At 35.1% G+C, this 14,665-nt stretch overlaps 2 protein-coding genes across 2 annotated transcripts; both read right to left on the bottom strand.

Annotated features, from left to right (window-relative positions):
• Positions 1-345: 345 nt before the first annotated feature.
• On the bottom strand, positions 346-8,056 carry pdia2 (protein disulfide isomerase family A, member 2). The gene is made up of 11 exons (XM_067403642.1): positions 7,713-8,056; positions 6,760-6,966; positions 6,532-6,665; positions 6,234-6,371; positions 3,686-3,802; positions 3,391-3,516; positions 3,091-3,288; positions 2,891-3,011; positions 2,288-2,469; positions 890-1,039; positions 346-777 (listed from the first exon to the last, which is right to left on the bottom strand). The coding sequence occupies exons 1-11, from the start codon at positions 8,026-8,028 to the stop codon at positions 712-714; spliced, it is 1,755 nt and encodes a 584-aa protein (XP_067259743.1). The 5' UTR covers positions 8,029-8,056; the 3' UTR covers positions 346-711.
• A 3,766-nt stretch (positions 8,057-11,822) lies between these two features.
• percc1 (proline and glutamate rich with coiled coil 1) lies at positions 11,823-13,905 on the bottom strand. Its single transcript, XM_067402758.1, has 2 exons — positions 13,202-13,905; positions 11,823-12,588 (listed from the first exon to the last, which is right to left on the bottom strand). Exons 1-2 carry the CDS (start codon positions 13,276-13,278, stop codon positions 11,823-11,825), a joined length of 843 nt encoding a protein of 280 aa, XP_067258859.1. The 5' UTR covers positions 13,279-13,905.
• Positions 13,906-14,665: the final 760 nt, after the last annotated feature.

Raw genomic sequence — 14,665 nt, 5'->3', positions numbered from 1 at the left:
GCCAAAGGACATTAATGAATGAAATCATATTAATCATTTATTTACTTTGAAAATAAAGGCCATTACATCAACAAATGTATAAAAAAATCAGGGTGAAACTCACAAAATTTCATGTTTAGGTAACATTTTTCCACAAAACCAAAAGATAAAAAAGGAAATGTAATTACATTTTTTATTATTCTTAATAGTGATTAGATTTTCTCTTAGCAATAGAGTAAATTGTATTGTATTACATTAAAAACTAAAAAAAAAAATATGTAATGATGTGTAACATTTAATTCTGTATACTTTAAATAGTAAAAACATACCACTATGATATACTGTAGTAATACCTTTATATTAAAAAAAAAAAAAAACTTTTTTTCCTCCATTACGGTGATGACACAATGTTATTAATTTTCGTTAAACATAAATTTTCTTAGAAATAGGCTTTGTTTTTTATAATTTTATGAGATTCACCTATATAATTTTCTGAAGTCAAATACTAATACTGATAGTGTCTAACAGATCCCACACCAGAGAAGTAAATTATAGATCAGAAATAAAAACCTTTACATGTTATTTTTTATTCAATTTAGTCAGGTAAGTAGTTTGTAGAAATGGTCTAGTGCAGAGAAAATTACATTAATCTGATAAAACACATTTGGCTTATGTTGCATAAATCTCATACTGATCCTGTTTAGTACAAATGAGTTGATTTATGCCTTGTTTTTACAGCTCATCCTTGGTGCTTTCATTGGTAGACTTCATTGGTGTCTCTTCTGATTTATCTGACACCTGAAAAGCAGAAATAAACATGCCAGTTATATTACTGAAATCAAGAAGCTCAGGTTGTTTTTATCTTAATAACTGGCTAAATAATCACGCTATCTGTTGGCTTTTGACTGACCTCATCTTCATCATCATCATCATCATCATCATCATCATCATCGTCGTTGTCCTCATCTTTATCTTTACTCACTTCTTCTGATGACACTCCTCCATTATCAAGGAATTTTGAGAAAGTCACCAAATCTCTATTTCCATTATAGTCAACAATCTGATTTAAAAAAAACAACAACAACAACAACAACAACAAAAAACACATTTGTCAGTATTGTGATTCTCACAATAACACACCCTTTTTTTGAGCATAGATCTGAACTTAAATTGTTGTGATTAATGAATGATTTGGAATACAGGCATAAGATCAGTTTACTTTTAAGAGGACACTCAACATATTTTTGCAAAAGTAAATGCAATGAAAGAAATGAAAGTATAACAAAGTTAAAGAAGTTTACTGTAATGCAAATATACTGAACTAAATATTTTTTTATTTTATAAACCTTCTGCAGCCCCGCACCTTTTCAGCCCTGCGCTTGTTGTCTTTTGTCTTCCGGTTTGTATTTCCACAGCGATCTTACGTATTTATGAATGAACTGCTCTTCATCAAAATCTTCCCGATCTACTGATTTTAAGACATCTGCTTCAATCATTACAATGCTCACAATAACTTTCATTTACTCTACAAGAAGTAAATCCACGCAATAGAAATGACAGAGCTACGCAAAAACGGAAGTTCAAAGACAATATTATAAAGATGGCTGCACACTTGTTTCTCTGCCGCATAAGGTCTATACAAAATATATATTTTACAAAATAATTTGGATGTTTACCGGACACTGTTTTCAACTAAAAATGGAAAACTTTTTATGCGTTTTGGCCATTCATTTACATGACTCAGCATTTTTGGGGCCCGAAAACACATTTGAAAACAGGTTTCAAAGTGCAAGTTTTTGAAAATATTGCCGTTATCGTCTCTATGTTGACTACAAAAATGTAAATTTGTGAAAATGGTTACATCTTGCAAATGCATATTACGTGTTCAGTCTATAGGCGCGAATGTTTCTTTACAAAGTGACATCGCCAACTACTGGCCTGGCAGCATAATACAGCATATTAGTCGCAACTTTTCAAAACTTTTCCATTTTTAGAACATCGTTGTCTTTGTCCCCTAAAATTGCTAGAAAAATTAAAGCCATATGTCTAACCAAGTTGTGTTCCAAATTTGAAGTTGATATCACAAAAATTGAGTCCACTATAATGTTTTAAAATACCATTTCCATGGTAATGCAGTCCAATTTCAAAACGGTTTCCAGAGGATGAATTTTGAGTGTTTTTGAGTGATACCTAATTTATGATGATTACTAAAATACTGTATGCAAAAGGCAATGTAAACAGCACCAAGTGTCCCACTACCAAAACATTGATAGTTAACAGGCTTTAGAGTGTGAGTGTTGTTGCAAACCTTCTTTTCAGCCCCAGCAGGAAAGTATTTAATGGTGGGAAATCCCTGTATAATGACATCTTCCACATCATTTTCTGCTGCATCTATTTTCGCAATGATTATGTTCTCATGGTCTTTGTACTTCTCACCCAACTCATCCCACACAGGAGCCAGCTGCTGACAGTGACCACACCAGGGAGCATCTTTGAGAAGGACATAAATTATAACGTCAGATGCAACGGAAATTACTATAGTCCCTGTTTTGACATATATCTGAGTTAAATTACTTCTCGATCAAGGAAAAATGTAGTGTGGCTCTTGATTTTGTCCATGAGAAATATATTGGATTGTTGGACCGTTGTGGTTTGCTATTGGTCGATCTCATGTGAGTGACAGGTTGTCCCACCCTCACACCAGTAAACACGTAATCAGAGAAGTCGTTGCAAGAGGGAGGGGAAGATATTTGATTAAAGATTACAAGGGCATGTGATCTTTTTTAAAAAAAACAAAATAATAATAATGATGTGCACGGATCATTCGGATAATGCAATATTCCACAAAAACATTCGATTTCATGGTAACTTTAATGCTATATTTATTTGAGCCTAAGAAGTACTAACTTACAAAACTCCACAAAGACGTTCTTAGTCTTATCAAATGCCACTTCATCAAAGTTCTTCCCTACAAGGACTTTAACCGGATTCTTGTCCCAGTCCTCTGGAATTTCTTGAGTCTTCAAAAAAGGCTAGAATACAATGCAGATTGTTTTTTAGTATGCAGATTTAGATAATCGTTTAATATTACAATATTACTGCATTACATACCTTCACAGTACCATCAAGAACACCCTGGCAAAATGTTCTCAGTGTGTCTTTGTTGATGTTTGTTCCTTCCATTGCGTATGTCACCACTTTCTCAGTGTTGATCAGGCGAATGATAGGAACATCATCTTTAGAGATACTGAAATACTTCAGCACATGATCCACTTTGTCATGTGTAACATCTAACGTGATGAAAATCACCTATACACATACAGACAGACTGTGAGCATGACAAAGTTTAAAATGGTTCTCTGAAGTATGTTTAATGCAAATATGACTCTATTGACTCTAAAAAAAACATACTTTTTCCTTAAACTCACTGGCAACATCTCTATAATCTTTGAGCAGTGCATTCTGGGATTCCACAGTTGTATTGATGAACAGGAGTAAATGTTTGCGGACCTTAGAGCTAAAAATTTGTTCAGCATTCTGAAGAAAAAAAGTAAAAAAAAGTTGGTTTTGGTAACAAAAATAGTGATTATATCATAAATTATTTTTGATTCATGCACATATAGTTTGTATATTTTTAAGATAGATTATAATTGTTTTTAGCAGCTGGTTCATTGGTCAGTTCATCAAGTGAATTTTAAAGTGTTACCTCTTCAGTAAATTGAATGACGAGTTGCATACTGTTAGAATGGATGAATGAAATCAGTTCCCCTTTATCAAGCTTGTCTTCCTTGGAGAGAGGCATGTCTGCCCGCTTTTCATCAAACTGGAACATACACAAAAAAAAGAACGTGGGGTTGGGGGACATAGGTGAACCAACAGCTGAACATAGCCAAACTGAATTTATTGAATAAATTACATTCTCTTTTTTATGTTTGGTTTGGAAACGAATCTGCGTTTTTAAATTAATCTTTTAAGTGAACAAATCTTACACTTTTATGCACATGTTGTACAGATTATTTGTCAAGTTTGTGGCTTTTACTGCCTTCAGTGACTAACTATAATATGAACCAATAGCTTTTGAGTGTGACAGGAAAAGATGCATTTCATTGCTTGGACTAACTGAACGAATATAACCTTCGCTGATGTTTTATGCCTGAACGAGACTTAGAGCAACACTGAATGAAGGTCTTGTTATCAGTTTGACATATAGGTCAGTCCTGGTTATACAAAGGGAATTGTTTAAAAATGACAGATGGTCATATATAATTAAAGAGTGTAAGAATGGTATTAAACCATCTTTTGTGAGTCAACTGAAGAATCAACTAAACGCTGGATTTTCAAAAGAATGTGAAGTTCGTGGCTCCATTGTTGCAGTAAACTTGCACAACGTTCTTGAATGAATAATTTATTGATGCGATCTGTTATTGTAGGGACATCGACTTTACAATTTAACGCCCCTTAACATGACGCGGAACAAAACGAACTGTGATTGGTTGCATTACATGTCAGTCAAACGTCCTCTTGGGCAATCATTGGCCAATGAAAGCTGCGATAGAGTCCAGACCTTCTGCCATCAGTCTGAAGGTCTGGCTATGCGAGACTAGGTTAAATATAGATGAAGCCAGCGTTTGAGTTGTTTTGACCCAGCAGTTGGAGGGTTAAATGTTTGACCATGTTTTTATTTAACTCAACTATTGTTTAAAAATTACCATATAAAATGAACCTGAAATAGGTTGGAAATTCCTGCTTGGTCAAAACAACCCAACCACTGGATTTGTCAATTTTTAACCCAATTTGGGCTATTTTAACCCACAATTTTTTAGAATGTTGTTTTTAGTGAATCAGTTAGATGAACTATTCAATGACTCACTCATAACACACTAAAAGATTCAACATTTATGTTCTGTTAAATTATTTCAATGACTTCTTCAACGTATGTTAAAGCATTTATTTTCCTTTTCAAACACTAGAAAATAATTTTGAATATTGTCTGTACCTCACACTGAGAGAAAAGAACATGTTATCAGTATGTTTTGGGCAAGTTTCCTGCTCAGAGCAGAGCTCAGACCAACTTCAACCTTGAAGAAGCTGTGAAACGTGCATCTGTGTATGTGCGCTAAGTGTTCTGTGCAGGATCTTTGTACTCGTGGACACCTGGCAGTCTGCTGGAGAACAGACAGACACCATATAATGACCCCAAAAGGACATCCAGTACCTAAATCCAGGGTCCCCTCTTCAGCATCCTGACGAATGAAGATATGCTTCTCACTATCTGTCCATGTGTGCAAGATTACTAATTTTGTCTATTTTTTTCTTAGCCAATCAGAATCATTCAACCTGAAGTAATGATGTAGTTAGTAGACTCTGTTAGAGTATAATTGTCGTGGAAATGTGAATGTACACATAGCGGCCTATGAACTCCTTGTGAGACTGATGAAACTGCAAACTATTCTTCAGTAAAATTTTCGTCAATTTATAATTATTATTATTTTTAACTCTGACTCTGGGTCTTTATGCATCATATCTGCACTCTAAAAAATGCTGGGTTAAAAACAACCCAAGTTGGGTTGAAAATGGACAAACCCAGCAATTGGGTTGTTTTAACCCATACTAGGGTTTGCCCAACCTGCTGGGTAGTTTTATTTAACTCAACTATTGTTTAAAAATTACTGTATTGCTTAATTAAAATTAACCCAAAGTATGTTGGAAATGAACATTTATTAATGTTCAATGAATAATTATTAAACAATAACATTTATTAAATTGCTTATTAATAAATGTATATTAATAAACTATTGAATTTATATTAATAAAATATTAAAGCTTATTAATAAACATTCACCTTTTGTCTATTATTGTTGCCTCTAATTGCATCTGGTTTTTAATTTCCCAACTATTTTGGGTTCATTTTAAGCTAGCCATATAGCAATTTTTAAACAATAGTTTGTTTAAATAAAACTACCCAGCAGGTTGGGCAAACATTTAACCCAACCACTGGGTTAAAACAACCCAATCGCTGGGTTAGTCCATTTTCAACCCAACTTGGGTTGTTTTTAACCCAGCATTTTTTAGAGTGTGGTCTTTTGGGTCTGTAACTGTAAAATTCCCCTACACAATACCTGGAGAATGAATCAGTAAATCAATCTTTTTTAGACAACAAATTTAAGATTTAAATCACTGTGATTAATCAAAATACCCACTAATAGTAGTTTGCCTAACAATCACAAATTGTAGTGCTATACGATCATGATTACCTTCTTGAAGAGCACCAATGAGTCACTCTTTACATCATACTTCTTGAAGAGCTCTGGGCTGCTTGTGATGCCAAATTTAATGTCCACTACTATTAAAGTTACATCATAGAATGTCTTTGCCTTATCTCCTTCCAAATCCTTGGATAGAAAGAGAGAGTAAATTAAATTACATTTAAAACAAATCTAATAAATCTGATAAATCTATTTTTTTTTTAAATATATATACTTTATACTCTCGTTATAAGGCAATATCAGATCATAAAAGTCAGTTACTTTATGCAAACAAAAGATAATTTACCTGAAAGAATCCAACCACAACCACCTCATTTGCATCCAGCAGAGCCTTGGCACTCTTCACATCATTGAGAACAGTAGCGCTGGGGCCCGTGTGCCTCTCCAGCCACATTGTGATTCCTTTTACAGTTCGCTTTCCTTTTCAAATCACAGAATAATGCCTATAAGCTTATGCACACTGTATGAAAATAAAATCACACCTTTGAACACACTAAACAAATAAATACATTACCAGAAAAATTTGTGGCATTTTGCCTTTTGCCATCTTTGAAGAATTTAAGTGTGGGAAAACTATCCACACCAAACTCTGAGGCAAGTTCGTTCTCTTCTGTTCCGTCCACTTTGGCCAGCCGTACATCAGATGACATATTTTTCAGCTGTCCAGCCACTTCAGCATAAATGGGCTCCAGACTGCGGCAGTGACCACACCATGGAGCATCTTTTTATGTTTTGAAAGACAAGTGCGAGGTTCATACCAACATCTATATTAGGCACAGCGGGGCTAGTTGTCACACTTGGATATTACAGTAACTTTTTTAAGTCATGTAAGTTTCAGATGTTAAATTCTATTCTCTTTTGAGCTCTTTATTTATCAGAGAATTACTGTTTTTACAGTATTTTTGATCAAATAAATGCAGCCTTGGTGAGCATAAGAGACTTCTTTCAAAAACCCTTACAAAATCTTACAGACCCCAAACTTTTGAATGGTGGTGTATACTGTATATTTACTGTAATTATTTAAGAAAGAGTATAAAGTGTGACAACTAGACCATATACTTTAGCTATGTGCTATAACATATATTACATACTAAATGTGACAGTTGACATTCATAATGTACATTTTTTTCAACATTTTACAGCAATGATAGCACAAAACACAAAACAGCATTGTAAAATTTGAATAACTGGCCAGCCTTTCAAGTGTGGGAGAAATAACAGGTGCGCTCCTGATGGATGATGAACGTTAGCAATCTTTGAACTTTTCTTGTGCTGCTCATAGATAGGATAATTTAAATACATGCAACTAAATATAAAACTACTTTATAAGTGAAAGGGCATTCCCATTTTGAATACATATTGCACCTTCATGCATAGCCACATGTTTTCTTGCATTAATAAGATCAGAATGATGATTTGTAAGTACAATAATCATAGTCATAATCATATAAGGAAAGTCATACTTACAAAATTCCACAAGCAGGTACTTGTTCTCACTGAGAGCTCTGTCAAAGTTGACACTATGAAGGATCAAAACGTCTTTCTCTTCTGTAATTTCATCTGTCTTTTCTGGTTTCTCTGGTTCTGTGTCTTCTTCAGGGGTGTCCTCAACTTTTTCTTCATCGTTGTTTCCTTTTTCTTCAACGTTGTCCTTAGTGGTTTCATCCTCTGCCCTCACACACAAACCGCAGAGCAAGAAGGTGAAACACAGTATGTGTAGGAACCTCATGGTGGATAAGTTCAGCGGACCTCTAGAGGAAATTGTTGAAATGAGCTGTAACATGCTGCTGCCAGGTCTTGTGCTGCTGATAATGCTGACGAATCATTGAAAAGTCTGCGTGGTGCAAAGCTACTGGTCTCACTTGCCACATCACATGTGCTCTGTCATTGTGCCGTTGGAAAATTAGCATTAGATTACAGGCAAATATAATAACGTATGAAATTCATATCACTTAGTAGTATCCTGAACATATATTGTAGCTGTATATATGAGCTGAACCAATTTACAGATGTACATATTCAGCCTAAAATCAAAATAATATTATATCATATTAAATTATTTTCAATGATAAAACAAGAAGTATAAATAATATCCATTCATGGAAGTTGAACGTTTCCAATCATTGTGCACATTAGCAATGACCAAACCACATGTCCATATCTGACCTTTCTGCCCACGTGCCACGTTCACTAGAGAGTTACCCATGCTCAGTACACGTAAGCACTCAGAGCACTGAGATGAAGACAGAAACACATGCACACATACACTAACGATGAAACTATTGAACGGGACATGCATTATTGTTCACTCCTGCATTGTAAACAAAGATAGAAGTGGGATTATGTACTCACTAAACATGCAAATTATTCAGCATAAAGGACTGTATGTCAATAAACAGACATTTAGTTTGTTTGTATAATGGGGCTGATTCAGATCGTTATCACCAGGAAATGTGTTGAAACCTGTTTGCCTTCTCATAATGCTTTCTCACTGTCATTCTTCTATTGTTTCAAAGTGTTTGAATAATGAATGTGAGTGTCATTAATACAGACCAGTTATGCCTCTTTTCACAAGTGTTAGGGCTCGGAAAGAAGAGGATTCAATTTGCAGGGTAATACACAGTTTATTAGGGAAACAGATCAAGGAGTAACAAAATAGCTGCAAGGGCTAGACTGGATAATGTCCACAGTCAGTGACGGCCTCAGGTAGCAAGACAAAGTCCATGGAACAGAAATGCCCAGCCAAAAGCAGTCTGCAGCTCAGGAGGTCAAGGATGATGGCGAACGAGACAGGGGGAGCAATGGGCAGTGATGGCAGGTGAAGCGGGGAGAAGAGGAAGGGAGATGGCAGCGGGGAAGCCGGAGGTAGCGGGAAGATAAGCACAATCTAAAAGTCAAAATAAAGCTAGAAATCCAGCAGAGCTCTAGTCACAGCAAAAGAAAACAACATAGACATAACTTGGAATTAGGCACAAAAAAAAAAAAAATCAAACTGAAGAAAATAAATGACTAGAAAACTGGGAATGGCACAAAAAAAAAACAAGACATGAACTACAAGACGCATTAACACGATCTGGCACGGAACAAAAAACATGAAGGGAATATTAAGGGAAGCTAATGAGGAGTAACATGTGAGATTAATAATGAGTTAACAGTGTAACAAGAGGGCGGGGCAACAATAGACAGTTGAACGCATGGCGCAAACAACATAACAACACGTGCTCGCGTTCCGGACGAACAGCGGTACAAACACAAACACAAGGCAGCTCAAACCGCCGTCCTGACCATAAGTCTCTGGTGTCCCCAGAATGTGTCTGTGAAGTTTCAGCTCAAAATACCACTCAAATAATTTATCATAGCTTGTCAAATTTGCCCCTATTTGGGTGTGAGCAAAAACACTCTGTTTTTGTGAGTGCCTTTAAATGCAAATGAGCTGCTGCTCCCAGCCCCCTTTCCAGAAGAGGGCGGAGCTTTAACAGCTCGCACTTCGGTTGCTCAACAACAACAAAGCTGGAGAATCTCACGCAGCCAAAATGACAATCAACAGTAACGGTGTTCAGCCTTACATTGTTCAAACTGGAGTCTGACACTGATGGAGAGACTCAGGAAGAAGTTTTTAGAATGCAACTGGACATTTCTGAATAGTTAATGGATAAATTTATGTAGTTGCTGTGGAGTTGATTCAACTCATCGACTAGCATGTGTCGTCGTGTTAATCTTTTGTGCAAATCCAGCATTGAATTGACCCTCGTTTGTGAAGCAGTCCGCTGTAAAATTACGGCATGTTAACAACTCTTCCTCTTCTCTAAAGCAGCCCAACATGGCCTCACCCCTGTTGTTTATAGGTTTATGTAAATTTTGGGGTTTGTGATGTCATCAACCCAGGAAGAAGCTTGTTGTAGTCCCTACCAGCTGTTTGTTGTAGTCCTTAAAAAGTGATTTCTGTAAAAGATAATATCTCCCTTTGCATTGAACTTTGAGAGTTGTAACTTTGCAGACATTTACACACTAAACTAAAGTTGTGAAATCATAATCAAGGACCCCTTTAAATTAATTAACTTAAGCTAAATGAAAATTAGAAAGTATATATATATATATATATATATATATATATATATATATATATATATATATATATATATATATATATATATATACAATTTAAAATAACTGTTTTCTATTTTAATATATTTGACAAAGTAATTTATTCCAGTGATGGCAAAGCTGAATTTTCAGCATCATTACTCCAGTCTTCAGTGTCACATGATCCTTCAGAAATCATTCTAATATGCTGATCTGCTGCTCAAGAAACATTTAATGTGTACAATTGTACAAAATATTTGTGTACAATATTTTTTTTTTTTCAGGATTATTTGATGAATAGAAAGTTCAAAAGAACAGTGTTTATCTGAAATCTAATCTTTTGTAACATTATAAATGTCTTTACTGCCACTTTTGATTTATTTGATTGATTATTGCTGAATAAAAGTATTCATTTCTTTAATTTATTTTCAAAAAAATAAAAATAAAAATTCTTACTGACCCCAAACTTTTGAACGGTAGTGTATAATGCTACAGAATCTTTGTATTTCAGATAAATGCTGTTCTTTTGAACTTTCTATTCTATTCAAAAAAGTACACAACTGTTTTCAACATTGAAAATAATCATAAATGTTTATTGAGCAGCAAATCAGCATATTAGAATGATTTCTGAAGGATCATGTGACACTGAAGACTGGAGTAATGATGCTGAAAATTCAGCTTTGCATCACAGGAATAAATTACAGGTCAAATATATTTAAATAGTACACAGTTATTTTAAATTGAAATAATATTTCACAATATTACTGTTTTTACTGTATTTTTAATCAAATAAATGTAGCCTTGGTGAGCAGACGAAACTTCTTTTAAAAACATTAAAAATCGTAGTGGTTCCAAACTTTTGGACTGTATATATATATATATATATATATATATATATATATATATATATATATATATATATATATATATATATATATATATACAATTTTTCAGGCAACATTTTTTTTTTGTTTCGATTTCCTTCATTGCAAATTTCATGTAAATTTAGTCACTTTGGGTCTAGTTGTCACAATTTATTTTGTGACTGCGACCTGACTATACATCATTCCTTATTTACGCCTATAGTAAATGAATATATGTGAGGATATATAGCAGAATTATTGATCACAAACAGGGTATTTTAATGACATATTTAGCTGCATACTTTTTTTTAGCAAAATAATTCTTTTTATACATGAAAACACACATATCAGTGAAAATCAGTTCTGTATTAAAAATGTAATACAATTACACTGCCAAAAATAATATATAATAAAATAAAAATAAAAAATAATAAGTTTTATACTTAAAAGAAATGAAAAAATCTGACACTTGATATTCCAAATGCATTTTCTAAAGAAAATGTCTACTTTTTTTTTTTTTTTTTTTTTTACCAGAAAACAAGGCAAACATTAAAAACTGAAAGAAAAGCTTTAAGCATTAAGCATTAAAATATAAATGACATTTTGCAGTGATATGACTAGCAAACACTGGTTATGATAGTTGGTAGTCACAGTTAAATTCACTGGGATTCTCTCTGTCCATGGCCCAGTGAGCGAGTAAATCACTGAAGTCTGGGGTGCCTGAGCTGCTGAGAGTCCCTGAGACACTGGAGCTGGTCATGGTGCACACGCTCGTGTTACTGAACATGCTCAATGAGGTGCTGATGTTGATAGAGCTCTCTGAATTGTCGATCATACTGAGCGAGTTCTCTTGTGTGCTGGTATCACCTAACACATCAAGCCGGTGTGCGAAAGGCTCTGTCCAGAAGCTGATTGGCAGGCGCCGTTGGCTCATGGGCAAACCCCGGCCTTTCCTTTGAGCATCTTGAAAGAGCTCTGCAAGGGGCCCGAGCAACTCAGGCTCCTCCACCTGCCCTGATGATGCTACTTTGATGAAGTCAGCATAATATCGCTGGCGGCCCCCGACTTTTGGACACGGCCTCTCTGCATAAATGTCACAGGCATCAGGGTCTTGGCTTCGGCCAAAGTAGCGCTGGACATCGTTGCTGATGAGTTCAGCGAACCGCAGGAGCTGGTTGGTCATCTCAGTGTTATTGGGGGAGGGATCAAAACTCCACGGCTCTTCCTCTTGTGACTCACTGGCTACTCCATCCTCTTCCTCCTCCAGACTGTCCTCTCTCAGCTCCTCTTCATATTCCTCTTCAGTCTCCTCCTCATCCTCAGTGGGAAAGAAGGAGGGAGGGAAGGGTTTTGTGAAACCCAAATTACTCAGTGTCCTGATAACACTTGCTGCCATCCTAAGAAGAAAATTATATATATATAATTGTTTTCTCAGAACAAGAGTATGTATATATATTTTTTTATAAATCCAGATTGGAGAAAGTTGTCACATTTATAATGTAATTGTACACAATTTATGCACACACACACATACATGTATATATATATATATATATATAGCCTTATATATACATACATATAGCCCATATACATATATATATATATATATATATATATATATATATATATATATATAGCCTTATCTATACATACATATAGCCCATATACATACATTATATATATATATATATATATATATATATATATAGACTTATATATACATACATATAGCCAATATACAGAAATTATATATATATATATATATATATATATATATATATATATACACTATTAAAGCCAGCAGCTGTGAACTTTTCTCAGTTTTTTCATTCTATTTTATATATTTTTATATTTTAAATCACGGGAAAGAAAGAAAGAAAGAAAGAAAGAAAGAAAGAAAGAAAGAAAGAAAGAAAGAAAGAAAGAAAGAAAGAAAGAAAGAAAGAAAGAAAGAAAGAAAGAAAGAAAGAAAGAAGTTCCAGTTCGTTAGTTCCAGTGAGTCTCTCTTACCGTGAAATGCTGGATGGATGTCGCTCGTGAAGTCTTGCTGTCCGTTTCGAGTTATGGATAATTAGCGGTTTGCTCATTTATACCCATCGCTCATGGGGAGTCTGTTTTCTGAGCAAATATTTACGCGCGCGTCTGTAATAGTGTTCTGCTCAAACAGAGCATGAGTTTGTCTTAGTGCCCAGCAACCGGAGAGACGAACGGAAACTGGCGCGCGCGGCGGCCGCTATAACGCTGCGTTTGCCGGGGGACGCTCAAGTGTCCGTTCACCTCAACGCATACACACAGACGTGCGCACACACCGTCTGACACACAGCTGTTATCTCGGGCTGGTGGCCACTTATGGATGAACCTAAAAAGGCGTGAAATCGCATCTTACGCCGTTTTGACTTTTGAATGGGCCCCTTTATAAAACTCCATTAAAAAGACAAGCAAGCCAAATGACCCGCATTATGCTGCTTTGATCTGTGCAAAGTGCGTTTGACCTTATAAATAATGTGTAAAATCAAAGTTTAACATGCAGCAATAATTACAGGCAAATATTTTTTCCTGCAAATTCCAGAGAAAGAAAACAGTCTGAATCACAAAAAAGTTAGGCTATAAATTACATGTTTAAAATGAATTTGTCACAAGGATTATCAAAGTAAAAGGTGCCCAAGAATGCTTTTTAACAAGATGTAATATAAGTCTAAGGTGTCTCCTGAATGTGTCTGTGAAGTTTCAGCTCAAAATACCACATAGATTTTTTTTCATTATTTTTTTTAACTGCCTATTTTGGGGCATCATTAACTATACACTGATTTTGGCAGCGCGCCGCCCCTTTAATTCGCCTGTTCCCTAGCTGCCACAGGAGCTCTCGACTATATTACAGTGCATTTACAAAGTTCACACAGCTAATATAACCCTCAAATGGATCTTTACAAGATGTTCGTCATGCATGCTGTATGCATGCTTCGAATTATGTGAGTAAAGTATTTATTTTGATGTTTACGTTTGATTCTGTATGAGTTTGAGGCTGTGCTCCGTGGCTAACAGCTAAAATGAAAATAGCGACAGCTCTTGTCTCCGTGAATACAGTAAGAAACGATGGTAACTTTAACCACATTTAACAGTATTAGCAACATGCTAATGAAACATTTAGAAAGACAATTTACAAATATCACTAAAAATATCATGGATCATGTCAGTTATATTATTGCTACCTTGTCTGTGCACAGATCCAGACGTTAATACTGCCTTTCCTTGTGTAATGCCTTGAACATGGGCTGGCATATGCAAATATTGTGGGCGTACATATTAATTATCACGACTGTTACGTAACAGTCGGTGTTATGTTGAGAGCCGCGTGTTTTCCGGAAGTCTTTTAAACAAATGAGATTTACATAAGAAGGAGGAAGAAATGGGGTTTGAAACTCAACGTATGTCTTTTCCATGTACTGAACTCTTGTTATTTAACTATGCCGAGGT

The sequence above is a fragment of the Chanodichthys erythropterus genome, chromosome 12 (assembly GCF_024489055.1).
Source record: "Chanodichthys erythropterus isolate Z2021 chromosome 12, ASM2448905v1, whole genome shotgun sequence".
Lineage (NCBI taxonomy): Eukaryota > Metazoa > Chordata > Actinopteri > Cypriniformes > Xenocyprididae > Chanodichthys > Chanodichthys erythropterus.
The sequence above is the reverse complement of the archived record's forward strand: the minus strand, read 5'-3'. Positions and strand labels throughout refer to the sequence as shown.

Coding starts and splice junctions, on each gene's coding strand:
- pdia2 (XM_067403642.1), bottom strand. CDS start 8,028: ATGTTACAGCTCATTTCAACAATTTCCTCTAGAGGTCCGCTGAACTTA. Junction 3,289..3,390: donor CCAGTGAGTTTAAGGAAAAA/GTATGTTTTTTT, acceptor GTATGTGTATAG/GTGATTTTCATCACGTTAGA. Junction 1,040..2,287: donor CTGCTGGGGCTGAAAAGAAG/GTTTGCAACAAC, acceptor TTTTTAAATCAG/ATTGTTGACTATAATGGAAA.
- percc1 (XM_067402758.1), bottom strand. CDS start 13,278: ATGAGCAAACCGCTAATTATCCATAACTCGAAACGGACAGCAAGACTT. Junction 12,589..13,201: donor CATCCATCCAGCATTTCACG/GTAAGAGAGACT, acceptor TTTTCTTCTTAG/GATGGCAGCAAGTGTTATCA.